The sequence below is a fragment of the Sitophilus oryzae genome, unplaced genomic scaffold, assembly GCF_002938485.1.
Source record: "Sitophilus oryzae breed Bouriz unplaced genomic scaffold, Soryzae_2.0 scaffold_1146_pilon_pilon, whole genome shotgun sequence".
Taxonomy (NCBI): Eukaryota; Metazoa; Arthropoda; class Insecta; order Coleoptera; family Curculionidae; genus Sitophilus; species Sitophilus oryzae.
Genome location: NW_022145778.1, coordinates 533271 through 560641, shown reverse-complemented (window position 1 = coordinate 560641; position 27371 = coordinate 533271). Strand labels below are relative to the sequence as shown.

The 27371-nt window shown below is 29.9% G+C and overlaps 5 protein-coding genes across 7 annotated transcripts in view; 2 read left to right on the top strand and 3 right to left on the bottom strand.

Moving 5' to 3' along the window:
• The window catches only part of LOC115886770, a 25069-nt gene extending 4354 nt beyond the window's left edge, over positions 1–20715 (bottom strand). The window contains exons 1-11 of one of the 3 annotated variants that reach the window (XM_030906055.1): positions 20386–20715; positions 20176–20304; positions 19634–19996; positions 19253–19449; positions 15840–15959; positions 15644–15779; positions 15322–15419; positions 12020–12197; positions 11799–11956; positions 11479–11717; positions 8173–9744 (exon numbers count right to left, since the gene is read on the bottom strand). In XM_030906055.1, the coding sequence (XP_030761915.1) occupies positions 9262–9744; positions 11479–11717; positions 11799–11956; positions 12020–12197; positions 15322–15419; positions 15644–15779; positions 15840–15959; positions 19253–19449; positions 19634–19996; positions 20176–20304; positions 20386–20474 (2190 nt within the window). In that variant the 5' untranslated portion in view covers positions 20475–20715 and the 3' untranslated portion in view covers positions 8173–9261. Of the gene's footprint in view, positions 1–8172; positions 9745–11478; positions 11718–11798; positions 11957–12019; positions 12198–15321; positions 15420–15643; positions 15780–15839; positions 15960–19252; positions 19450–19633; positions 19997–20175; positions 20305–20385 lie in introns of those variants that run through there. The other 2 variants (XM_030906061.1, XM_030906069.1) reach the window with 2 other exon arrangements.
• On the bottom strand, positions 451–1918 carry LOC115886790 (dynein regulatory complex subunit 5-like). Its single transcript, XM_030906081.1, has 2 exons — positions 1558–1918; positions 451–647 (listed from the first exon to the last, which is right to left on the bottom strand). Exons 1-2 carry the CDS (start codon positions 1837–1839, stop codon positions 606–608), a joined length of 324 nt encoding a protein of 107 aa, XP_030761941.1. The 5' UTR covers positions 1840–1918; the 3' UTR covers positions 451–605.
• Positions 20716–21205: 490 nt separating the features above from the next.
• Positions 21206–23051, top strand: LOC115886762 (EP300-interacting inhibitor of differentiation 3-like). The gene is made up of 5 exons (XM_030906049.1): positions 21206–21523; positions 21579–21808; positions 21862–22279; positions 22338–22453; positions 22609–23051. Exons 1-5 carry the CDS (start codon positions 21427–21429, stop codon positions 22669–22671), a joined length of 924 nt encoding a protein of 307 aa, XP_030761909.1. The 5' UTR covers positions 21206–21426; the 3' UTR covers positions 22672–23051.
• LOC115886754 (dnaJ homolog subfamily C member 25 homolog) lies at positions 23046–25044 on the bottom strand. The gene has a single exon (XM_030906037.1). The coding sequence runs from the start codon at positions 24714–24716 to the stop codon at positions 23712–23714; it is 1005 nt and encodes a 334-aa protein (XP_030761897.1). The 5' UTR covers positions 24717–25044; the 3' UTR covers positions 23046–23711.
• A 264-nt stretch (positions 25045–25308) lies between these two features.
• On the top strand, positions 25309–26504 carry LOC115886746 (protein FRA10AC1). The gene is made up of 3 exons (XM_030906025.1): positions 25309–25844; positions 25903–26062; positions 26158–26504. Exons 1-3 carry the CDS (start codon positions 25566–25568, stop codon positions 26460–26462), a joined length of 744 nt encoding a protein of 247 aa, XP_030761885.1. The 5' UTR covers positions 25309–25565; the 3' UTR covers positions 26463–26504.
• Positions 26505–27371: the final 867 nt, after the last annotated feature.

Here is a 27371-nt window from a genome sequence, read left to right as displayed (position 1 = left end):
ATCACTGTAATACCCACCGTAAATCAAATGAAACTCTTCCACCTCAGGTAACCTCCTCAAAATAGGCCAAAAATTGATATGATCTATAGGATATTCTTCGGGAATATCTTCTTTTTCCATGGTCAATGGTGGTTTCCATGCCTGCATCTGTTCGATATACAAACAAGTGACATACGGAGAACACAAATCGAGGATTTCGTCAAAAGTTTCTTCGTCATTGTATTGGGGCTGGGCTTCTTCGATTAGTTGCTGGACGTGTCTCTCTATGTAAACGCTTTTGTAAGTCCAGTTTTCAGGCAGATGGCGTTTAATGAGACCGTAGGTTTCGTGGTATCGACGTTTCCAATAATATTCATCCTTTAGAAATTACATAAAATCAAGATACCTAACACCTGATCAAATAATGATTAAAACTGTTTTATTAGTTTTAATTATCTGCTTTAACGACATTGAAATCTGCAAATTAGAGGGTCTTATTTTATTAGAAAACTAAAATTCATACTGACGGGCATAAGAAACTGGTCAACAGGTCACTATATTTTGTGCTACTTTTTGTGACATAGTTTGGCTAATTTTGTCACGTTTGGTCAGTACCAACCGAGCGTCTATACAGGGTTCTGCAATAGTGCGCCGGGTATCTGTAGCTCCTAGAATAAACAACTTGGGAATGTTGTTTAAGTGAAAACCTAAAGTAAGGCTCAAAAAAGTGTGAGTGGATCGGGATGATTTTTTTTAAATGGAACACCCTGTATATTATTGCATTTTTGGCTTCCTTTCTGATCACTTTACATAATCCTAAGATATGACTAAATATACTTCGATAGTTTCAGAGATATTAATAAATAGAAAATATATATATATATATATATATATATTTCAGCCGTTCTTAAATAAATTATTAAAAATTCAAGAACTGTCCTGAAATCAAAACTATAACAGGTATTTACTTTAGATGGTCTATACTCACTTTGTTATAAATATGGTAATCGTAAATCAAACAGGATGTTCAAAATTCTACGCCAAACTTTTTAAAATATAAAATTATTTTTCTTCGTTTTTTTTTAACGAAGAAACACCCTGTATATTTTTTTTTCAATAGATGAAGAATTAAAAAATTAACATTTTTTGTGTTTAGAGTATTTCAAAAATTTTAACGGTTTCGCAGATAATCGCGGTGTTATATTTCATATAGCATTTTCGACAGTAAATTTTTATCAAAGCCACGCAATGATTTTTCTCTCGTATTTTACCGTTGAAAGCCATATGAAAAAATACTGCGTGTATCTGCAAAGCCATTAAAAATTTTGAAATACTTTGAATACAAAAAATGTTCATATTTTAACTCTCCATCTAATAAAAATATAATACAGGGTGTTCCATTTAAAAAAAACAAGAAAAATTATTTTATATTTTACAAAGTTCGCCGTAGAATTTTGAACACCCTGTATAATTTAAGATTACGATATTTACAGCAAAGTATGTATAGACCATCTAGTGTAAGTAGCTAATATAGTTTTGATTTCAGGTAACCCTGTACATATCACAAAAAATACTTACATCGATTAACGGAATCATTAGTTCCAAAGGAAGCTTAATCGGTAATATATCAAGAAGATACACTCTATCAGAACAAGGCAATTCATCCAAAATTGGTTTGTTCTCAAAATTCTTCCCAATAGCATTGATACAGTACTCCTTCAACGATGGGCAATGGTCTTTATCCCATTCAAAATTTTCGGCAACTAGCTTTCTTATATTTTCACCGACCAACTGTAAACTATTCTTGGAAGGTGTGTAAACAACAACTGTATTTTTGTTGATGATGTATGGAATCTTCATTTTTGTTTTTACTTATTGCAAAATTTGAAATTAATTAAAAAAATATACAAAAAATAATAATAGACAAAGTTCGTTGTGACATAATGATAATATGTCAAATTAGACATAAATATCAGTCAAAAATACATAGATGAAACAGGTCATAGACACAGGTCATAGACGATATAATTTGTTGTACAACAAAAAGTGCAAAAAATACACCGCCCCCTCTCTACAAAAAAGGTCCTTATGATTTTTTACTTAGAATTAGTTGTTTTCGAGGTATCCCTGATCTTCTTTCGAAGATCCCTGAATTTTCTCTCCAAGTCTTATTGAAAAAAAGCAATATTGGTCTCTTTTAAATATCGATATTATTGCCCAGCCCTAGTTTTAAGTTATTTATAACAGCTAAAGTACGTCCCGTGAGAGAAGAGACAATATTGACGAGAGAGATGGATATCCATCCAATACTTTATACAGGAAGATAATGTACTTTAGTAAAATGAGTCAGTGTTATACATTCTTTTGTTGGACAGGCTACTCATCTGTCTCAAATTCTGTGTAAAAATAAAGAATATTTAAACAAGTTTTATTTAATTAAAATACAGATAAAAATCTTGTCCCTAATTCGTGGTACGAAAATTGTTTTTATGACGATGTGCAAACGAGTCAAATTTCCTGTGCGCAAATAAACTCGCGTAAAATAACAATAAACAGCGTAATAGAGAGATATCGCTAAACCGAATAGCGTGCATGGACGTTAATAAGGCCAGGTGTTATTTCCTTTACGTGAAGTGGTATTAACTCTCTTCATTTATAGTTAACTCATCGGAAAGAATTCTGATCGCGTCGCGTCCGCTATTTAAACTTAACCTAACTTTGAATTTAAAACTTCGAAATTGTTTTGTTTACTAGGTATTTTAAAACTAAAGGGCTAAAGTGCTTATTTCCAGTGCTTTATTGTTTAACGTCTGCCAGTGGGTTTAGAGCAACAAACAACAAATTCTCTTAGAAGGGCTAAGTCGTCATCTGCTGTAAACCTAAGACTCTTTATAGGTTCTTTAGTATTGGAAGAGGTGGAATCCACATATTTTGGGCCATATTTATTTAATTAAAACTAATCCCAGCTACTTAAATATCAAATTACCTAATAAAAGTAAAGCAATAATTCAAAACAATTCAAACATAACCTAAAATAAAAGACCTCGCCTGCCGGCTCCGGTTGTCAAATACCCGCACATGCCCATTTAAGCAATGTTTAAACGTTATCAGAGGTTATTTAGAAAGAGCGCTTGGTGTAACTGATCCACAAATTACGTCAGGCGGTAACGTTATTAGCGGGTGTTGCGTTGACCTCGCGCATATGAAAGCTACCAAAACAATTTCTGGGTCATAATATCTCTAACCTAAACAAATTAAATATATTAATAAATAAAATTATTACAAATAATAGCTATATACATTGTGTTTTATATTTCTTTGCGCCTGAATATGGCGAGTGTCTCAGAATCCTTGTTCCACTCCGAAAATTTTTAGTATTATACATAGTTTATTTTATTATTGGTTTTATGTAAAGTATTTAAATCTGGAAAGATATTATGTCAGGACATGAATTATAAAGAGGTTTGTTTAAAAATAGTTACTTGTACAGGATGTGATCCTTCCTGTATAAGTAACTGAGTAAACCATTATGAAACAATTTTCCACTAGAAAGTATTATACAGGGTGCTACAAATTCGAAGTACGAGCAGTGGTATCTCGGAAACCGTAAGATACGAAGATGGTTAAATCGGGGGCAAAGTTGCCTCCCTTGGCATGTTCACTAAGATGCCATCAAAAGTTGCTCCTTAAAATGTTCAAGGACTGATGAGTTTTTTGGAAAAAACGGATTTTTTTGAAAACCAATTTTACTTTTTCCTGTCGTTACTTTTTAGAAAATCATAAAATTAATTGCACCTTCTCATAACCACTTTATTAGGATTATTTGATGGTATTTTTAGATTTTCAAATTAGCTGATAATTTGTGAGATACAGAGGCCAACTTAATTTCTTTAAATACGGTCCTGCATTTTTTATTTCAAGTTTTGAAAGAACTCGGTATCCTGAGTACAATGATATGCCATTGATCTGCACTATTGATCAGCGCTAATTAACATTGAATAAGGAAAATCACGCCACTTGAAAGATTCAAATAATTAATATCCAGGTCAGAAATTTAAAGATATCTATTATTTTTAACTTTTTTTATTGTGAATTTGTAATTTGTAATTTGTAATAATATGCATAATATTAATCGTAGTTTATTATAAATAAATCAACTTCTACAAACTAGTTTACTCTAAGTAATACTCTGCATGTTCGAACGGTTTACCACCCTCCATAATGCACACATTTGTTTTTCGTTCAATCTTACTTATAGCTCTTTGAACAGATCTTCTTCTTATACTTCCGAATGCATTTTGTACTTTTTAATTGTTTTTTATTACACGTTAATTGTTTTTGTACTCTTAATGTTGAAATGTATTGATTTCAAATGCCCAAAACATTTTTTATTGATTTTCCTTATTCAATGTTAATTAGCGCTGATCAATATTGTTGTGATGAATATAATCAGATTATATAAATTAAAAAATCAGAGCCGGATTTGAAATTATTTTAAATAACAATTAAATAGTTTTGTTATTGTTAAGGAACCCAAAACAAAAAAAGTATCAAGTGTGGCATATCATTGTACTCAGGAGGCCGAGATCTTTCAAAACCTGAAATAAAAAAGGAGGTCCATATTTAAAAAAATTAAGTTGGCCTCTGTATCTCACAAATTATGAGCTAATTTGAAAATCTAAAAGCACCATCAGATAGCTCTCTAATAAAGTGGCTATGAGAATGTGCAATTAGTTTTTTAATTTTCTAAAAAGTAACGACAGGAAAAAATAAAACTGATTTTCAAACAAATCCGTTTTTTCTAAAAAACTCAGCAATCCTTGAAATTTTTAAAACTTTTTTGATGACATCTTGGTGAACATCCTAAAGCGCAACTTTGCCCCAATTTAACCATGTTCGTAGGTAAAGCACCCTGTATATGATAGGGTAATAAATTAAGAAATTTTCGTTAGAGTTTACCTATTATGACTGTTAAATGATAAAGTATTCCATTGAAATAGGGATAATAGGACACTCGGTACAATATAAAGAATAAGAGTACAGTAACACAATTGAAAGATTGTAATACTGAATTTTTTCAAATATAATACATTTATAAATAGAAAATAACTTTTTTAGAAAAACAATTGTTATACGCTCCAAAAATAATAATTTTTTATTTTATATTTAAATAGATCATAACATTTATTTTATTTTTAAGTCTTTCATAAATGTAGTAATATACAAAATAGTATGTCATATAAGATTAAATTTAAGATGCTTGTACAGGGTGAGTCAACGATAGAGTAAAGTCCATTATCTCATTTGTTTCGACGTTTACAACAAAAATTCTGCGTAAAATTCCATAACTTAATTTCTTAAATTCTTAAAATATATAAATATAAATAATATTTCAATTTGTTTAAACAAATGTTAAATGGCAGTGTGGTAAAATATTGTTAGTGGTACCATCGTTTCTGAAGTTGAAGTACCAAAATTTGGTAGGAGGGTTTTATAGAGGTGAAAAATAAGATATATGTAAATATATTTTAGTTAAATGATACAGGGTGTTCAAAATATATTTATGAATTTCAACTACTTAAAATTACAAAATTTCAATTTTTTTAAATGGGACACCCTATATATTTTCATTTTTTTCTGATAGACTTTACAAAACTCTTCAACTTTTATTAAGTATATCATTACTTAAGTATGTATATTGCATATACCTGTTTTTAATAGTTTGCGATTTATTCCATTTTTTTTTATTTTTACCCATATTTTTAATACAATTACCAATAAACAAACAAAACTATTTATTACCTATCTTTAACAAGTAGGTTAATTGCAGTCGTGAATTTCTTGGTGTATTTCTATATTATGCAAAATAAAATTACACTAAATCACCACAATACACCAAAACACTTTTACTTTTACACTGGACGCGCGTTTCGCTAACCATGTTAGCATCATCAGCAGATGATTATAATTATTTTTAATTTAGTTTATAATCATCTGCTGATGATGCTAACATGGTTAGCGAAACGCGCGTCCAGTGTAAAAGTAAAAGTGTTTTGGTGTATTGTGGTGATTTAGTGTAATTTTATTTTGCTGTGTAACACCAAAGGTTCCAACCCTCAACTGTAATTTTCTATATTATGAAAGATGACACTTGGATTTTCCGTCGGGGTGAATAGCCACAGATTAGGGTAATACTAGATTACTTAATTGTTGAAGACTACTGATATAGGAATTTTCTTCGACATACAGTAAAGTTTATTTCTCGTAGTAATTCTGGTTTATAATTCATTTGGTAAAGCCAGTATTACTACTGCCACAAAACCGTCCCGTTACACACTGAAGATGTTTTCTAGATAATCTACATCTATTCTTATAGTACTCAGTAAAGTACCTACTATATAATATATTGTACTGAACCAAAAAATATGTTTTTCTTGACTTGTTGGTGTATATCAGTCACATGGACTAATTCATATCAGGAAAATCTGCAACTATTATTATAATTACTCTACCATTTATGCTTATTACAACAAATTAAACTAAAATTCAATTTTTTTTCATAACTTGCTTAACAAACATGAAATTTTGATAATTATCACTTTTTGTCATGGCAACTATGATGTTATAGCGTAATTGTATTAAAAATATGGGTAAAAATAGAAAAAATTGGAATAAATCGCAAACTATTAAAAATAGGTATATGACATACTTAATAAAAGTTAAAGAGTTTTGTAAAGTCTATCAGAAAAAATGAAAATATATAGGGTGTCCCATTTAAAAAAATTGAGATTTTTAATTTTAAGTAGTTGAAATTCATAAATATATTTTGAACACCCTGTAGCATCTAACTAAAATATCTTTACATAGGACTTTTTCTATATTTCTATAAAATTCTCCTACCAAATTTTAGTTGCCCAACTTCAGAAACAATGCCATCACTGACAATTTTTTATCACACTGCAATCTAACATTTGTTTAAACAAATTTAAATATTACAGAAACTATTAATTTTAGGTATATAACATTATATACAAAAAAGTTATGGAATTTTACGCAGAATCTAAAAATAAAATAAAAAATAGGGTGTTGCATTTAAAAAAGCACATGTTATATTCGCCACAGTTTTTTGAAGCACCTTGTATACTCTATAATAATTTTAAAATGTGTATCTTAACCGTCCCTATAACTTTTATATTTAATATTTTTTTGTAAACCTGGAAACAAACGAGATAATGAACTTTACTCTATCGTTGACTCACCCTGTACAATGAAGTTAAAAGAATTTAAAAAAATAATTTACTGCTAGGAAGAAAATAATAATTATTGACTTATTATTTTTTATATCTAACAATTTATTATCCAAAACTATAATTATATCATTATTCATAAAGAACAATGTATAAATTAATGCACGTGATCAAGGAAGGATCTGTAGGAAATTAGGAATTTATTACATATTTTTTTACTCAAGAATATTTGTTACACATTTATTATACATAGTTATTAATATTTTGAATTTGTTACATAGTACTAATAAAAAATATTAAATGAAATATCATTTATTATAATTGTTACGCATCAAATGTAACACAAAACCCAAATTCGAAATTTACTACACTAATCCATCCCTGCGTGATGCTTTTTTGTGACTTTCTATACTTTTTTGTATATTTAATCTGAAAAAATGGTTAATGATTCCACATTACAAAAAACATAGAAAAAAATAACCTATACAATATGTATTTCTAGACTTAATTATGTATGTTATATATTAATAGTCTTAAATTAGATATATGTATATATATTTTATCTTCCAATAAGTTAAAATCACAGCAAAATACAAATAAATATATTATTTCGTTGTATAATATTATATATTTTTTTAATTCAGTCAAACTGTGTCACAAAAAAACCATGTAACAGATACAGTCATGTTTTTTAAAAAAATGTTAAAAAATATGTATATGTTTAATTTAAATAATTATTCTATGTTGTTTACGTATGGAATATATTTAAAATATCACAGATATTGTAAAATATATGAGTTAATATTGTTAAATGAATAGAAATAAAAACTTTTTTTAACTCATTTTTAAAATCGAGTGTAAACCTTAAAAAAAGATTATGGAATAATTGACTTAATGACATAATAGAAATTAAATTATTAAAACTACTATTTTTTATATTTAAGACCTGACTGGACGGATCAATTGTTTTTATTAATTTAGAAAATATATAAAGAATTTTTTAAATATTCAAACTAAAAGCAAAACGCTACAGGCAATATTAATCGGTATTCAATAAACTGTTACTTAGTTTTATTGTGACTTGGTCATAAAATCCACAGCATCATTGTAAGTTTCAAACCATTTTAAATATTTTCATATATTATTATACAAATGTGTAGTAATAACAAATTTCAAGACTAAATATACCGTTCCTAAACCTAAATATAACGAGGTTAAATATATATGTTTTGGTTCAAGAGTACCTATCTATTAAAATAATTTAGAAAAAAATATTAATTATTAATTAATTCTGTAAAAATTAATAAATATAATTTCTAAAAGCTTGTGCATTGTTTGGGCGCACTTGTTAAAATGGCTAAAAAATTATTATTAATATGGTCCAAAAAGTCACAAAATCAGTAGATTTAACTGATGAGGATGTTAGAAAAAGTAATGTGGATCACCTCTATACTCGTACATATATTAAAAAATTCTTAGTAAATGAAAGTTTTAAAATGGTTCAAAATTTAGACAGTTGTATAGGTAATAGAAAAATAAAAATTAATCATTGTCGATTCTGTAACTTAAAACAGTTTGGTTTAAGACTCGTTAAAGCTAAAATAATTCAACAATAATTATGATAGTTGAAATTTTTTAAAATGGTTCAGAACTTCAGACAATTGCTATGGACATACCGTCGTAATCCACACACAAATGCCACCTGTATTATATATATTATATATAAAGAGACCCGTTTTGGACATTATTAAAATGGCTCAGTATCTCAAACCTAAACAATTGTATAGTTATTAGTAGAAAGATAAACAAAAATTAATCACTGTCGTTTCTGTGAGCTAAAAATAGTTTGGTTCAAGGCGCGATAAAAAATTCAAAAATTATTATGATGGTTCAAAAATTTTAAAATGGTTCAAAACTTCAGACAATCGTTATGGATCCATCGCCGTAATCCACACCTGTATTTGTACATAAACAGACCAGTTACCGACTGTTTTTGACATTATTAAAATGGTTCAAAACCTCAAGCCTAGACCTTTCAAACCTGTACGACGGCGTCTTCTTCGTGCAAATACGACGTCCCTAGCTCACCGTCGGCCACCTCGTTCTGCAGCGCAGGTATTTCGTTCCCCGAACTGCCTTGACTGTTGTCCTTGGACCTACCCACCTTCTCGTACCCCCCGCAAGCTTCGCAGTCGCTGTTATCGTTATTCAGTCTCTCGTAGGGCGGTTCGCTATCGTCCTCTGTCGTCGTCTTGCTCGCACTGTTGTTCGAACTCTCCGACGAAGCTGTGGCTTTGATTTTTTGGTAACCGGGTATATCTTCATCGTCGTCTTCGAGTTTGGCAGGTTCTTTAACCGTTTCGTAGTTGGGATCGGTCGAGGGTGGTCTGTGGTTCATTACGGATTCGTAATTGGGGTCTATGTCGCTATCCGTTGATCTGATAGCTGACTGGTAGGGAGGTTCGGGAAGGACATCGGACATGCTCTCGTATTTGGGTTCGTCTATTAAATCACTCACCTAGAAAGAAAAAAATATCAAATATAATACTATACTTTTGAATGAATATGAATTCTGTAGGCTAGAAATTACATCCAATCTAACTAAAAGGGTTCAAAAAATATTAGAAGAGCTAAAAAATAAAATAAGTCAAAAGTTTTATCAAAAGAAGATATTAATTACATTAAACTGAAGAGTCCCCTCTTTATATATTCTAGTGATTGAACGTCTTAAAAAGGTTCACAATTTAGATAGCTGCACAATAACTACTAAAGAAACGAATTAAAATGAATGAATTCAGCTTCTAAAATAATGTGGACCAAAGATAGTTAAAATAGTTCAAATTTTTTTAAATAGTTTAACAAATTATTAAAACGGTACAAAAGGAAAATAAGTTATAAGTTTTAGCATAGGATAATGTCGAGAAAATAATAAAGCAGAGTCTTCATAAAAATATTAACAATTTCGTAGGAAATAAGCATCTTAAAAGTGATCAAAATTTAGACAGTAGCATAGCAAACTGGTAGAGAAATGAATAAGAATGAATAAATTCCGTTGATGCCAGTTAAAACTAATTAGAATGGTTCAAAACTATTTATTAAAATGGTTCAAACAAAAATAAGTAATAATAAAGGATCAAACGTTAAGAAAATTAAAGAGTCCCCTTTCACTCTCAAAAATTTCTAGTAAATTTTTAATAAGAGTTAAAATTTTAAACAGTAAAGTTATTAGTAGGTAAATGAACATAAATAAAGAAAAATTAACAAATGCAAGAAATACAGTGCCTGGGAAATAGAAATAAGTTCAAGGATCTTTATAAAGGTTGAAATTTTATTTAACTCATTCAAAAATTAAAAATTGTGCAAAAGAAAAGAAAATTAAAACGCAAATTTAAAAAAATATAGCAAAGGAGTATGTTGAGAAAATTAAGTTAAAGGGTTTATTCTATAGATAAATAAATTCTTAAAATGAATAATGAATTTTAAACTGGTTCAAAATTTAGTATACAATACTAATTAAAAATAAATAAAATTAAGAAATGCCTTTTCCTCAAGAAAAATTGGCGCCGGGAGGCACGTATAGCCGCCCATACTAAAATATGTTAATAAAAAGTTGGTAGGCAGTTCTTTTAGTTTCAAAGTAAAGAAATTTTTCCAATTTTGATCCGCGGTTATTTCCCCTTATCCGCCACCTGGGGTCGCGTCCGATGGGAGTTTGGAGTTTCTCACACGGATTTTCTCAAAAACGGACTACGGAAACACAGAATATCTCAAAAACTGCGACTTTGACTGATTTTGATGTTATTACAAATTTTGTTGCAAATATTATTCCTAATCTTAAATTGAAAACCGCGTTTCGCTAGCTACTGTAATTTTGGAGTTACGATTTTTTAAATTTTAACCCCTTACTAACCCCCACCCCCAGCAAAAACTAATGGTCAGATTCTCGGGTACCACAGTATTTTTGTGCCAAATTTGGTTAAAATCGGTTCAGCGGTTTTTGAGTTATCGTGTTACAGACGGACAGACAGACAGACACCATGAAAATATTTTGTATTTAGGTCATTTATGACCCAAATAACTCATTTTAAGTGAAATTAAAAAAAAATGCCGATCTTAATAGCCTACCATACCTGTTGGTATGGTTGGCTAAAACTGTGGTTCAAAGTGTGTTAAAATGGTTCAAGAATTATTAAAATGAAACTTTTTGATAAAGAAGAATGTAGAGAACTAAACTAATGACAACATTGCTCACCTCAAAGGGTTCAAGCTTTTTCTTCTTATTGATAACGGAATAACCATCGTTTCTATCCCGCACTTTGGAATATCCAGAATCGCTGGCGTTTGACGATCTGTGCCTCAGCTGCTCGTAGTTGGGGTCGATTTCTGAGGGCACCTGCCCCCCTCTCAGCACTTCGTAACCCGGATCAGAAGAGCTGGCAAGACTGTCGGGACCGTTAATGCTGGCATAGCCAGGTTCACAGTCTCCACCGCCTGAAAAAAAAATGTAGAGAGAAATACCTTAGAAATATCATTCAATAAAAACACCACTAAATCTACTGTTGTAGAACTTACCTTTAATCTTCTCATATCCAGGATCATTTGAAACCCTAGTTTTCTTCAGTGTTTCATAATTATGTTCCTTCTTACTGGTCTCAGAACTCTTGCTGCTCTTTGATGAAGACACCAGGGAATTTCTAAACGATTCGTTCAAGCTGCCCCTATCAGATAACCTAATCATAAAAATATAAAAAAGTAAGAAATGGGGTCCAAAGCAATGTTAGTTTTTTAATTACTTGTCTTCACTGAAATCATCTTTTCGGGATTTGCATACTTTGGCATACAAATCATCCACATTGTGAAGCGCTTGGAGTTTGTCATGTGAGGAGGTAGGCGGAGGAGGTAGAGGTGAATTGGCCTGTCTTTTTTCAGGTTTTGGAGATCCAATATTCGCTATAGAACTAGATGACGAAGCTAGAACATTTACATATAGATTTTACAATCATTATACCAACAAGACCAACCATTGTTCAAAGTTAAGTAATATCCTTGTTTATATATTCTTAAAGTTACTCAACCGGCAGGACAAAATGTGCCGCCGGAGTCAAAAATATCGATTATTTTCGTTATTTTCCTCAGAGTAATGTAATAATATAGCCCGGATTTCTGCGAACTTTAATAGAGATCTGCTGATTAAGAAATTTAAACAAAACTTTTATTTTATTGTTGATTGTGTGTTGTTATTTTAAGAATTCATTTTAAGAATTCTAAACCGTATTAACAAAGAAACTATTATATCAATATGTCGGTACATTATTTATAATTTATGAATGAATTACTGTTAATTAATATTTTTTAAAAAAATTACATACCTACTTTAATTTGATTTGATGCAGGTCTATAAAAGAATCATTTCATTCTTAGATTATTTTATTCTAATTGAGCGATTTACGAATTTTACGATATTTTTTTAAAACAAAACTTTTACATTCTTGATTAAATTTTCAAAAATTATATTTTCAATTTTTATTTTTTTTTTGTTTAAACCTGGCATTTGCTTCAATAATGTTATTTGACATTTAAATAAATATATTGTACTTAATACACCATCTAAAACTTTATTCCACTAATTAAATCGCTATAGAACTAGATGACGAAGCTAGAACATTTACATGTAGATTATACAATCATTATACCAACTAGACCAACCATTGTTCAAAGTTACCTAATATCCTTGTTTATATATTCTCAACATTTTATATTATCTCAACAAGTTACTCTACCGGCAGGACAAAATGTGCCGCCGGAGTCAAAAATATCGATTATTTTCGTTATTTTCCTCAGAGTAATGTAATAATATAGCCCGGATTTCTGCGAACTTTAATAGAGATCTGCTGATTAAGAAATTTAAACAAAACTTTTATTTTATTGTTGATTGTGTGTTGTTATTTTAAGAATTCTAAACCGTATTAACAAAGAAATTATTATATCAATATGTTGGTACATTATTTATAATTTATGATAATGCTAATTACTGTTAATTAATATTTTTTAAAAAAATTACATACCTACTTTAATTTGATTTGATGCAGGTCTATAAAAGAATCATTTCATTCTTAGATTATTTTATTCTAAATTGAGCGTTTTACGAATTTTACGATATTTTTTTTTAAAACAAAACTTTTTACATTCTTGATTAAATTTTCAAAAAATTATATTTTCAATTTTTATTTTTTTTTGTTTAAACTTGGCATTTGCTTCAATAATGTTATTTGACATTTAAATAAATATATTGTACTTAATACACCATCTAAAACTTTATTCCACTAATTAAATCGCTATAGAACTAGATGACGAAGCTAGAACATTTACATGTAGATTATACAATCATTATACCAACTAGACCAACCATTGTTCAAAGTTACCTAATATCCTTGTCTATATATTCTTAACATTTTATATTATCTCAACAAGTTACTCTACCGGCAGGACAAAATGTGCCGCCGGAGTCAAAAATATCGATTATTTTCGTTATTTTCCTCAGAGTAATGTAATAATATAGCCCCGGATTTCTGCGAACTTTAATAGAGATCAGCTGATTAAGAAATTTAAACAAAACTTTTATTTTATTGTTGATTGTGGATTATTTTTGCCTGTTATTTTAAGAATTCTAAACCGTATTAACAAAGAAATTATTATATCAATATGTCGGTACATTATTTATAATTTATGATAATGCTAATTACTGTTAATTAATATTTTTTAAAAAAATTACATACCTACTTTAATTTGATTTGATGCAGGTCTATAAAAGAATCATTTCATTCTTAGATTATTTTATTCTAAATTGAGCGTTTTACGAATTTTACGATATTTTTTTTTGAAAACATAAAACTTTTTACATTCTTGATTAAATTTTCAAAAAATTATATTTTCAATTTTTAATTTTTTTTGTTTAAACTTGGCACTTGCTTCAATAATTGACATTTAAATAAATATATTGTACTTAATACACCATCTAAAATTTTATTCCACTAATTAAATCTTTATTAATGTAAAATATGGTCAGAGTTTTAAAATCGATCAAGTTTGCTTTAACTTTATAAGTGAAGAATTAGAGAAACTGAAAATATCATTATTTTAACTAACAAAGAAAGCCCGTTAAACCATAAAGACCAAGTATAAAAACACTACTAAACTATTTCTGGTATTCTACATTAAACATATAATTAGACTTAATAAATTAATCTAATTTTACACTACAACTACAAAGAAATAAGATTTTTTTTAAAAGTAGATACGTGCGACCAGGATAATAGATCAAGCGGACAAAGAATATAAAATACTTTAAAATGTGCATTCAGAAAGAAAAAATATATCGAAAATTATCTAATCAAACATTTTTATTTCTGATCAGTGAGAAAAATCGGCTTCGTCGGCCTTGCAGAATTTGTCGGATATTTAGAATGATCGAATTGTATAATTACCAGCTTTTATAGCATATCTAATAGATAAAAAGTATCTGGTAGATTAGTAACCAACTGGCACAGTCCGAAAATTATCGATCTTTATTTTCTGTTTTATTGTTCGCTTCAAAATTCAGAGTAGCAAAAAATATTTTTCTGTAGTAAAATACAGAGAAAACGATCCTGCCATCTAGTAGTCTTAGTCCATAAAATTGATTTACTTTAAAAATATATATACAAGGGTAATACACCGTATGATCGAATAAAAACGGGGTCAGCGATGGCTATGAAATAAAGATCGCTGTCATTTTATATGTAAAATTATATTGGAAATCATCGATCGTCATTTCCAAGCCAACTGGACCCCATTTTTTTCTTTGATCAAACGGTATATTACTGTATTCATTCTCATCACGTGAATAAGGGATAAAATACAATATGATGAAAAAAAAACAGCGTCAGCGATGGCTATGAAATGAAGATGGCTGTCATTTTACATATATGTAAAATTATATGGGAAATACGCCGTTTTTTTCGATCATACGGTAGAAAATAGATTATAAAATAAATTAACTTATTCAATAAATATTGTAAAATAAATTATATTTGAACATATTTTATTTTCTATATACCTTGTCTGGAATGAGTATGCATTGTGACGTGTTTCAAGCTCCCTACGCTAGGAGGCGCTGGCTGTGGTGGTAGTTCATACAATTCTTCAATTTCCCTCCTATTTATGACAATATAAACACAATATAATATAAAAAAATATCTAAATTTAAAAGTAAAAATTTCATCACCATATTGTCAAATATGAAATGGTCTCAGATATTTTACCAATAATCTGTTTTGTTAAAAAATATGTTTATAATAAAATTAATGTAGTTATTTCATTCTTTCAAATTGACGTGTCTTTATTATTATTACTCTCAATTATATTTTTTATTCTATCACCTTTCACTGATGCGTCTTTCTGTAGGTACATGATTGATTTCAGCCTCGACAATTACTGGCTGTATTTTAGAGTATGTCTCGCTCTCGCTCGTGTATATCTGGTTGTTTGGATCGGGTATAGTGGTATATACATCATCTAGAATACATTATTTCATGTATTAAACAACTTAAAATTGGTTTAAATTCATTTTAATACCCGAATCGTCAGATACCGTAGAATAATTGACATCCAATCCACGTTTCTCCTTGTTTATTTCTTTCGTTTGTGCTAGAATATTGGCCAGCGGTTCTCTTACAGTAATACTGGTATAACCCTCTGTAAAAATAGAATAAATCGTCAGTGAAACAGTTTTACGTTAATAATTTTTTATACCATTAGAAAGAGAAAAAAATACTCTATAAGTAGGGAAAGCAAACACATTTTTTCGCATTAAAGAAAATTTGTTATTTTAACTCAATAATATCTGCTAACTCATAGTGATCTGAAATAGCCACCGAAATGCTGCTATCTCCGTAATTTCCGTTACGATCACGCTAAAGCAAACACACGGATTCTTACTCGTATGTTTTTTTAGAACAGTACGTCGATCCAGGGTCGCACTAGGCCAAAGGGGCCCGGGTGGCAATGTAAAGAGGGGCCCGTGTGGTTTTTTTTGCGTATTTTTTCGCCTTATGTTTTGGTCAATTTTTCCCTATTATATACAGGGTGAGTCTTAAATAAGTGCAAATATTTTTAGGGTAGTATATTTCGACCCAAGAAACACTATTATAGGGATTTTTGTGCGAATTTTTTTTTCAAAATTTTAAATTTTAAAAAAAAAAATTTGGAATTTTTTTAATTTTTAGTTTAAAAACATACTTTGTTTGTAATATGGTAACATAGGTAGTAGATTAAATTTACAAGAAAGAAAATGCAATGATTCTTAAAATTATAGCAAAAAATTGGAAATTTTAAAAGTGAAATAACTCGGTGGTTTGGATTTATTTGAAAAAAACGGTAAAGAGAAAATATTATGTTTCTTTTATCGGGATTTACCAGCCCTGAAAATATTTGCACTTATTTAAGACTCACCCTGTATAGAAATCAGGGAACTACCCTAATGCAAGGTAAACCAATGCAATGCAAATGCCATAATGCAATGCAAAAGCAAATATTGTTAAGAATAAATAATGAACTATAAAGGGGGCCCGCGACGGCTGGGCCCCCCCTAATAGTTATCTATATAATTTAGCCAGTCCGACCTTGCGTCGTCGATCCGTTCTGTAAATACGGGGTATCCGTAAAGGGTAAGGGGAAAACGAAATTCTCTATGTACAAGCAATTCATCAGCGTGCTATAAAAGTTTAAATAACATTACTTAATTGTAAAAGAATTTCCATAATACCTAATCAGTTTTATTTTTTTCAACGTTTTTCCATGTAAATGAAACATAATTTTTATAAAAATTAAAAAAACAAGGAGAAAAGTAATAAATTTTTTTACCGTTGTATAAAAATTAGGATAAGCATGGAAGGATCCTATCATATCTACTAAGAATTATAAGTTTAATTTTTAAATTATTTTCATATTCATTAAGTCCAAAATTCTGCTACTTCAGTTCTTCAAAAATGCATTAAAAATTTATTTGTTTTTGGACTTATATCGTATGTTTTGCTTCTAGACCAACGATATTATAAATATATGATTATAAGTATCATATTTTTTAAATTTAATTGATTATTTCTAAATCTGTTTGGTTAATGTTCAATTCCATTTTCAAAATTTCAAACAATAAAGGTTGCTATCTCTAGAAGTATATTTTTATTTATTATTTCTGCAAGACGAATATCTGCTATCTCCCTACTGTGTCCGAAAAAAATGAAGTAACACGAAATATTGAGTTTTATTGTTCCCCAGCAAATAAATGGCTGGTGTAACCATGGCAATTTTCTAGTGACAGTTAGTAGCTATTTTAAAGTTTATTTCTCTGACTTATTAATTCTGAAAAGTAATATACAAGGTGCCGACAAAGTATTTTGTTATAGCATTCATATTTAAATATCTTAAAATATCTCAAAAACCAAAACTTTTAAACATATTACCTAAACCCTTATAATAAATGCATTATTTAATGCCCAAAAACCCAAAAATGAAATAAAATACCGGGTGTTCCATAAGAAAAAATATAACTTTGGTATGCATCTTAGTTCTGACACACCCTGTATATTTGAAAATAATTTTAAATTATGCACATTGCCTCTCCACCTATACCCATAAAAAATTTTGTTTCTACATCTTTCCGTTTTCATATAATCAACTGAGGCGAATGAGGTGCGCCACCCTGTATATAACATCCTGGACACTTCATCTGCGTGGTCTGTATTTTAATGCATGCGACAGAGATAAACATAAACGACCGGTTGACAGACAGAGAGACAAAATAAAAAGCGGCATACAGTGCTGCCGGTTTGTGTATGTGTGTGTAGAAAAAATAACTATTTTAAAAACTTTCATGTATACTACTGAAATAAAGATAATATATTTCAGCAAAATTTAATCTATTAGGTACAGCTGTAATAAAATGATTAACTAATTGTGAAAAATAAAGTTCCAACACTAGATGTGAAGTAAACGCCTACTTGTGCGGTTTAAAATTTTGATGCAAAATCCGGCAATACCGCATAAAAGAAATGTATCAGCCCAACTATTATCTCTTTTTAATACATTTGATTTTCCATTAAGCTGTGTACATCCCTCTCATACACGTTTAAATCCAGACCACGCTTTTACCGGAGTAAGTAAACCGACGAGTAGCGACCGTTTTCAATTCTCTTTGCGGCTGCGCGAAATAAGTAGGTTATCTGTCATATGAAGAAGCGAAGTTGCCACTGTTGCCATTTATCAAATATCTCTATATACTTTATTTCAAGTATACCTCAGGCAACGAATCGTTTTTTTAATTATTTATTAGCTGTAAGATATTTTATACATTCAAATTTAGAAATATGGATAAAACAAAACAGAAAAAATATGTATAAAACTTTGTAATTAATTCCACTTCAAATTATGAGCAGTGTATACCATGTTTATAGGACCACTTCATAAGTTGAGCAGTTAAATACGTAGTCTATCTGTCAAACACGTCAAAAGAGAGAGAAAGCAAATTTGGTCCCACCACATCAAAAGAGCCGACGGTTTCTGTCGCTACTCGGCGATCTACTTACTCTGCTTTTACGATGATCAGATTGGTATAGACTTAACTACTGTTCTGAATACCAATTTGTTCTCAATTTTTTTGTTCTATAATGTTCTTAAAATTCTCATTTTTCTCTAGAATAATAAGAAGAAATGAGAAAATCAAACCAATATTTAAAAAAGTAACTGATTGGTTTTCTAATCTCTTTTCTTCGTGCCAATTATAAGTTCTGGACTTCAAAAAAGTCTTATAGACATAGGACTTTTTTGAAGAGATAAATCCACCACAAAGGTATCATTTTTTATTCATATTTTAAGTTCTGGACATTTGCTCGTTTATGTTTATTATCGTTCGTTCTTGGAGAATGTTTCCCAAAAATAGATTCTCAAACAGTTTGCAACACTATGCAATGTATAAAAACTAATGTACTTACTAGATGAATCTTGTGAATCCCCACTGAAATTTGTCTGGTTCACTGGAGGAGTCATATAAGGTAAATCATAATTAGCTGCTATTCCACCTGCCACAGCTGTAGCTGCAGGTATGTCCATTCCTGTATTGCTATGCGTCGAGGACCTTCTCGATCTCACATGAATATTTGATTCTATATTTTTATTAGTTCCATCAGCCCTAAAAATATATTTATTATAAGCAATGATTCCATCTACTTGGATTAATTAACTATACAAATGTGACACGAGAGATAATTTTTTTTTTGTGAACCAAATTTTAAGTGAGTTTGTAAAGTTTTTAAAATTAAAAATTGTGAGTTTGTAAATATTTACTTTTTAATTGTAATATTTTAAATATTTACCTCAGTAAATTTACTCGCTCTTCAGACGTACTCTGTCCAGGCTCGTTTACTTCATGAACAAACGGCCTAGACGTAGTAGGTTGCAACTGTGCATAAGGATGTTCCTTAGAATTAATTTTGTCATATTTCACGCGTTCATAAGTTGAAAAATTCTCATCTGCCTGGCTTATAGAACTGTGTTGCGATACACTAAGTCTTGGATCCAAACCGTTTCTTAAAGCTGGTTTGCTACTAGTATTTTGATACTGGCCTAGAGTAGCATAATGTTCAGAAGAATTATCCCCGGTTGGTTCCCAATTTACAGGGGTGTTTACTTCTGCTGGTATATCTGGAAGACTTCTCCTTGTGCTCGTTACAGCGCTTCTAAAACAGTAGAACCATACAGTGATGCAATAGAGATAAAAAAACACACTATTGCAAAAATAAGGAAACAATAGATATAAACACGAAACAGTAGAAATTCTCTGTAAAGCTTATTTATATGTGTAAAACTACTTCATGTTAAAGAAATGAAGTGCAGGCAAAAAAAAATAAATATAAACCTTTTGCTACTATCAATAGAATCTTCAGTCGAGATTCTATCCACACAAGATGCAGTGGAAGGTAGATGGTTAACATTCTCATCGGGATTTTTTTGAGTGACCATACCATCAATGCCTAACCATTCATCTCTACAATCACAAGACAAATAACATAATGCAAAAATTAAAGAAAACAAAGCAAAGTGGGACAGAGTTTTCGTTCAAACTTACTTTGTATTTTTCTTCTTCCAACACAGGCAAAAAACTAAAGACATCACTAGGGAAATAGCAACACATAAAGACATAAATATCGTCCACATTATACACTAGCTGATTTTCCTAGTCCAATTTGGGGCTTTCATGTTAAAAAGGGACAAATGTAGCGCCCCTTTTATTAGATGTGAACTTTAATAAATGGGTCACACCTTAATAGTAGTTTTAATTTATGTACTGGTTATTTAGAACATCCTATATAATTTATACACCATTACACCCATAATGGCTAGAACTGAATATAAATAAATTAAATCTTATTATTCAAAACGGATAAAGAGAAAAATTACATTACTCATTTTGCCTTTTTAGCATTAAAAACTATTAAAAACACATATGACAACTGATGACAACAGACAAATTGGACATTTGACTTTGACATAAGTCTTGTCATTTCACCACAGAAATAAATTCACAAAATGTCAAAAGACAACGGCACAGACTACAAACATGTAAACGTTTACGTACGCACGCGTATAACTTTATATTTTACATGTAACGTCTACGTTATGTCTACGTATACGTGTCAGCAGCGGCTGACTCGGCCGTAGGCCGTTGTTCTCTATAGTAGCCACCAGCTCAAGAATAGGTACCCTCCCCGCTATGTTAGCGCCAATAGCGCGTTTCTGACTTCTAAAATCGATGTCAATAAAATCGAACATAGGCTACATAGGTAACAAAACATCGATGTTTAAAAAACGTCGATGAACATCGCCCAGCATGCCCAGCACTAATTATAACATCTGTCAAACTTCAAACTTGCTTCTTGGCTTCTCTTCTTGCTTGACAAATTCTGAATTCTGAACAAATGCAGTTTTGGCGGGTTCTTTACAGAGATTACACAAAATTTGTAAACAATAAACAAATCAGATAAAAAGAAAATACAATAAATTGAGTAACTCCTTTTAATCTTTTATCATTTATGGGCGTTACACGATTAGTATTAAAGAAGAGATAGTTTAATTCATTGCATATAATTCTAAAAATCAAACCCATACAATGGAAATATATGACCAAGAAAATATTGTAAGGAAAAGGTCTGTTCTAGAAAGAAAATTGTACTATAGGGATCTATTAAACAAAGCAGAGACAATTAGTAAGTTCACAATAGTTTCTAGTGGTTTTTATTTAGCTGGTTTTAATTTTTTTAGAGGAAAGTGATACCCTGGGTATCCAAACAGTATCTGATATCGGAGATATTCTCAGCCAAGCTAATATATTAAATTCTGAGGTCGATATAGAGGAACGCGTAGGCAATGCAGATGAAACGTTATTAGATTGTTTAGTTGTGTCTTCAGCAAGTGGGATTTTGATGAAATGGATTGAAGCAGTTGATGTGTTTGCTGCAACCTATGATTCTACAGAGTTTGTTGGAAAAATTGTGAGAAAAACAGTCTAATTTTATTTCACTTTAATTTTATAGATTTTCCTTAGATTTCTCATGTAAAACAAGATGATAATGATGGGATGAAAGCAGAGGATATCCTGAAACTTTTAGACCATGCAAGAGAAATTATACCAAACGTACCCAAATACAATTCAATATATGGTTCATACAATTTAGATAATCTACCAGAACGAAAGGAAAAGGTTAAAAAACAGAGAGCCCCTAAAGAGAGATTAGAGAAAAAGGAACCTGAAAAAATAGTGAATTTAGATAAAGAAGAAGAAGGGATAGAAGAAATTGTTAAATTTTTGTTTGAAGTTTTAGTGGAGGCTTATTCAAAGAATAATGAAAGCCCTGTTAATTATTACGACTATATTATTGATACGGATAGTTACAGCAAAACTATAGAAAACATGTTTTATTTCGCTTTCTTAGTTCGTGATGGGAAAGCTCATTTTGACTTGGGTAAATATTAACTAAAATGACTTTATTTGTAAACTAGATTTTTATTTATATTTTCTAGATAATTCTGGCACACCTTTGATAAGACCTATGAGTAAAAAAGAGTTAAAATTATTTAGGGACAAAGGTGGAAAAAATACTCAAATAATTTCGTGTATAAATATGGACTTGTATAATGTAAGTAGAAATATAACATTATAGCCTACTATGACAATATTTTTTATCACTATATTTAGTAATATACAATTTACCAATTTATTGATTTCTCTTTGCCATATACACAATAGTTTTTGCATTTTATATTTTGTAAGTTTTAATTTGATTTGTTATAGAAATACAATAAGGAAGGCTTATTACAGAAGCATAGAAAAAAACATAAATTGTCACAGAAATAATTGATTTTGAAGTAAAGTGAAAGTTATCCCACTGTGGTAAATCTGAGCCAACCATTATTTAAGCATAGTTAGATAACAAAGAAAATATATTTCACAAAGTGTTTCTTATAAATTGAACCCTATCCAAAATTTCTCAAAAAAAAATGTTTTAACTTACCTAGTTATTATTTTTTATAGTTATACTCTTGAAATATAGTTTTTCTGTTATAACTATTTAATGGTATACTTGGTTATACTGTTTTTCTTTGTATTTAGCATGTAAGTTATGTAATGTTAATGTTGTCGACCTGTTGAAAATGTTTTGTATATTTTATAAATAATACTATTTTTATATGTACCTATATCACAAATAAAATAATAAAAAAAGACAAACGTAAAGGCAAATAATTTATTTTTTAACTCTGTGTAACAGTGTTGATATTTTAAAAAAACTGGAATGTTACAATGCAAAGCAATAAATAATAAAGGTATAATGGTAATAAACCTATTATGTAGAATCGATAATGTTTGCCTTGATTTTCTTAAAAGATCTTACACAATTTATTTCTCTTTTGTTAGTATATATACAGGGTGATCCAGTTTTTTTAACAAAACATCAAAACAAAGTTGGATAAAAGAAATGGAGTTTATGTTATAAAATACATTTTAACCTCTATGTAAAATACTATGTGTTCCATTAGAAATTAAAGTAGAGAAAAATACATCTAATTTAATTTTGACTTTGATGACATGAAATGGCTATTTAATAGGTATTTTACAACAAATTCAATGGATAAAAATACAGTATTCCAATTTAATAATCTACAACTTTAATGTAAAAGTTTATTTTAATTGTCCTGTTTTTAGTTTTTGACTGCATATTTAAAAAATAATTGGAGTGACACTGAGATTTTTTAGATCAAAAAGTCACCCTGTAGGTCCATTTCACTGATAATAATTATTTAGTTGTGCATAATTGTGGTGATCTGGACAACCCGATGTACAAACACAAAAATAAATATAACTTTGATATAAATTACCTAATATCACATACAACACTATTAAGAATCATCAAATGTCATTCTGCCCACACCATGATTCTTGATATACCTTCGATACTGTTTGTAACGATTATTTTCAGCCAACTGTTTTTTTGTCTCTTCTTCCTGCTCTTTAAACCACTCGTCAAAGTTTTCTTTTATCCACAGCTCCCTGTCGAGGAATTTCTGTATTGTTTCATCTTCTTGACTGTCAAATTGGTGCTGTCCCATTTTCAGATATTTTCTTATAATGTAGAGTTTTTCTTCTTCATTGTAAGGTTTCTTCATGATATTATGATTCAAAATCCATGAAATATACCAGTAAATATAGTTAGCTGTTGTGTAAGGAAGAATAACCAGCTGAATCCACAGAATATCTGTTATTTTTGGTTTTGCATAAGCACCTTTAATATCCATTTTTTCTTCAATAACTTTTTTAATTACTTGCTCCATTTCTTCTTTAGAAACCTTCTGTTTTTTACTGCCTTTTTTACTATTATCAGGCAAGAGTCCCTCTTGTTTAGCAATATCCTGAGCCCTATTTCTGTATTTTGGTATCGTACTGAAGTATGATATAGCACTGTCATACCTTTGCCAGCCTGAATAGTATTGTATGATCGATATCACAGATATTGTAACTAGAATAACTATTTTAACGTCTACCTTTGGAGCTACACGTCGCTTATAGTATCTGTAGTAGTGAGCGTAATATTGGTCAGGATTGTCCAGCATATAGTCATAATCCATACGGCTCTCGTCATCTTTCAATATTTCATATGCATTGGCAACAATTTTGAATTGTTCCTCAGCTTTTTCTTTTGCTTCTTTCCCTCGGTGCAGGTCAGGATGGTACTGTCGAGCCAATCTTCTATAACTTTTGGATAATTCGCTTTTTGTAGCTTCTCTGGTAATTTCCAACACATCATAACAGTTTTGTTTTCCACAGTAGATGCCTTCTAGAAGTTGAGCGTTGGAGAAGCTTAAAAAACTGAAGTGACACAACAGAATGGTAACATATTTGAACATTTTGGCACGTTGTTTAATTTCTATTTAATAAGTTCAAGCGAAAAGCCACGTTTAAATATACGAATTTATTACATTTCAAGACATTTTAAAGCTAATCCGACGTTGCCATTCGGTACAAGAAGTTTTTATGCAGCCTCACCACAGATTTCTCTCTCGACCCCACCGATTATCTCGAAAAAGCAAAATGATAAAGCCTAATTTTAGATTAACAGGCTTCTTAGTTATATTATGTTCAGTTAGTATATCTGTAGTTGGCATTTTTAAGTTAGCAGTAAACTGTTAACTAAAATAAATGAAAATTAATGGATCGGAAATTATACTACAAATAACTGGAACTGACAACGTTTCACTATACCTATTTTCCTATTTCTCTGGTAAAATTAGTTTTCAGCTGGTTTTCAGATTTATTTTACTTCTATAAATCGCTGTAAATTGATATTACCGACCAGTCTATTTAATAAAATAAAAATTTCACAATTAGATGCACATTTTTGTAATTTTTCAAAGTCAGAAAGGGTTCGAATCACAAATTTAATAAATATTGGAGAATTTTACTGGTTGCATAAATAAGAAAAATATTTTTGACATAATTGTTTTTGTTTTGATCAGGATCAGTTTTGACAGCAAATTGATTTTATTCTTTGATTATTGTGATTTTATTCATATTTTATTCTGTTTATTGATAAGTTATTTGTGTGAACTATGAATTTACTTGTTCCTAGCTATTTATTTTATGGTTATTTCTATATATGATGATTTGCTTCAAAGCTAAGTACTTGTTCTAAAAACTAAATAACATCTAGTTTAAAAGCAGTACTAGTTAAAAAATGCAGTAATTAACCCATCAACATGAGTCTGAGAAGCCAGATGAGATATCTGAATCCCTATGAAATCCATAAAGTAATTGTAAATGACTATATTTTAAAGAAACCCGGTGATACTAGATCATTAAAAAGGGACTGTTCAAAGGACAGAACCGACTATCATGTTATTAAGGATAATCATAAGTTTTTATGGACTGATAATGACAAGCCAGAGAGCTGGGAAGAAGAATTTGCTAAAAAATATTATGAGAAACTCTTTAAGGAATATTGTATAGCGGATTTAAGTTTTTATAAGGCAAACAAGGTAGATTCTGTTAGAGGATTGATTGATGTTTTTGATTAAAATAAATTTTCTTTTAAAGATTGCATTACGTTGGAGAGTAGAACAAGAAGTTGTAGTAGGCAAAGGACAATTTATTTGTGGGAATAAGCACTGTTCTGAGAAAGAAAACTTAAGAACATGGGAAGTAAATTTTGCTTATAAAGAAAATGACGAGAAGAAAAATGCTCTAATTAAATTACGTAAGATATATTTAAATTTCTACATATTATTTGATGACACGTTATTTATATCTAATTATGCTTGAATTTAAAAGTGTATTATTGTTTTTTTATAGGCCTTTGTCCATCTTGTTCAACTAAATTGAACTACCACAGTAAAAAGAGAGAAATTAAGAGAATTAAACATAAGTTGAAACATAAAAAAGATGAACTACTCAAAAGTACACTTAACAAGAAGAAATCTGCCAATGATGAGGAAAAATCAACAGTAGAGTTAGGTGTTTTACCAAGTGCTTCAACTAGTACTGAAAATACTCGTATGGATTTAAAGGATGATGATACTTGGGCACAAAAGAAAGTTATCGAAGTGAAGTCTCGTGAAGACGAAATGCAAGAATATTTAGATGATTTATTGTTATAATTTTTAACGTTTTGTTACAAATTAAACTTTTGTACATAGGAATTCTTTATTTTTATAGCAGATAATAGGATTAATTAAAAGAAATTAACGATTTTTTAAAATTACCCTCTATTTCACAGTGTAACCAATAATAAAAAATAAAAATAGAGTCTGGCAGGAGTCTGGAACCTCAGAGATTTGTGTCGGCTATGTTGGTATTACTGAATTAATTTTGACCAGAGATATAGATATTATATCTCTGGTTTTGAACCTTCCAGATTAGTAATGGAGCATCAAAGCGAAACATCGATATTTATCATTGATGTTAACATCGAATTAGAAAGCAAACATCGTATATTTGCTGTATACGGGTTTTATGGGTTTTATCTTTGGATCCAACTACCACTAATGATATTTTACATAGATATAAATGTAACGGACTGTTTGGTATCGATGTTAAAACATCGAAAATCTATGGCATAACATCGATGTTTTTAAAACGCAACCCGACACTATTAGGCATTCCAAACCACGTGATTTTAAAATGGCGGCTGGGGGCAAGGTCAATGAAGCCGATCAGCTGTTCTGTCATAATTCTATCCATTGAGGTTTTAGTTTTGTATTCAGTTTATATTTTTTTAATAATACATACCTATTGGGCCATCAGTATGTGTAAAAAATGATAGAAATAAATAAATATTCATAATATCAATACATAGTTTATTAACGTAGTTTTCATGTAGTTAATGAACGGGAAAAGACGTAGTTTTTGAAGAAAAACTACACGTAGTTAATCAGGTAAATTACGTCTTACGATATTACGATTCGGACAGATAATGATCAGCCGACATTTTTGATTTCGCTTAGTCGCACAATTGATTTTGGAAATCGCCCAATTTGCGACTTGCGATTTTTGCTAAAAAATGGTCG

Coding starts and splice junctions, on each gene's coding strand:
- LOC115886790 (XM_030906081.1), bottom strand. CDS start 1,839: ATGAAGATTCCATACATCATCAACAAAAATACAGTTGTTGTTTACACA. Junction 648..1,557: donor TAATGATTCCGTTAATCGAT/GTAAGTATTTTT, acceptor TGTTTATTCTAG/GAGCTACAGATACCCGGCGC.
- LOC115886762 (XM_030906049.1), top strand. CDS start 21,427: ATGGAAATATATGACCAAGAAAATATTGTAAGGAAAAGGTCTGTTCTA. Junction 21,809..21,861: donor CAGAGTTTGTTGGAAAAATT/GTGAGAAAAACA, acceptor GATTTTCCTTAG/ATTTCTCATGTAAAACAAGA. Junction 22,454..22,608: donor TAAATATGGACTTGTATAAT/GTAAGTAGAAAT, acceptor GATTTGTTATAG/AAATACAATAAGGAAGGCTT.
- LOC115886754 (XM_030906037.1), bottom strand. CDS start 24,716: ATGTTCAAATATGTTACCATTCTGTTGTGTCACTTCAGTTTTTTAAGC.
- LOC115886746 (XM_030906025.1), top strand. CDS start 25,566: ATGAGTCTGAGAAGCCAGATGAGATATCTGAATCCCTATGAAATCCAT. Junction 25,845..25,902: donor GTTTTTATAAGGCAAACAAG/GTAGATTCTGTT, acceptor TTTCTTTTAAAG/ATTGCATTACGTTGGAGAGT. Junction 26,063..26,157: donor AAATGCTCTAATTAAATTAC/GTAAGATATATT, acceptor GTTTTTTTATAG/GCCTTTGTCCATCTTGTTCA.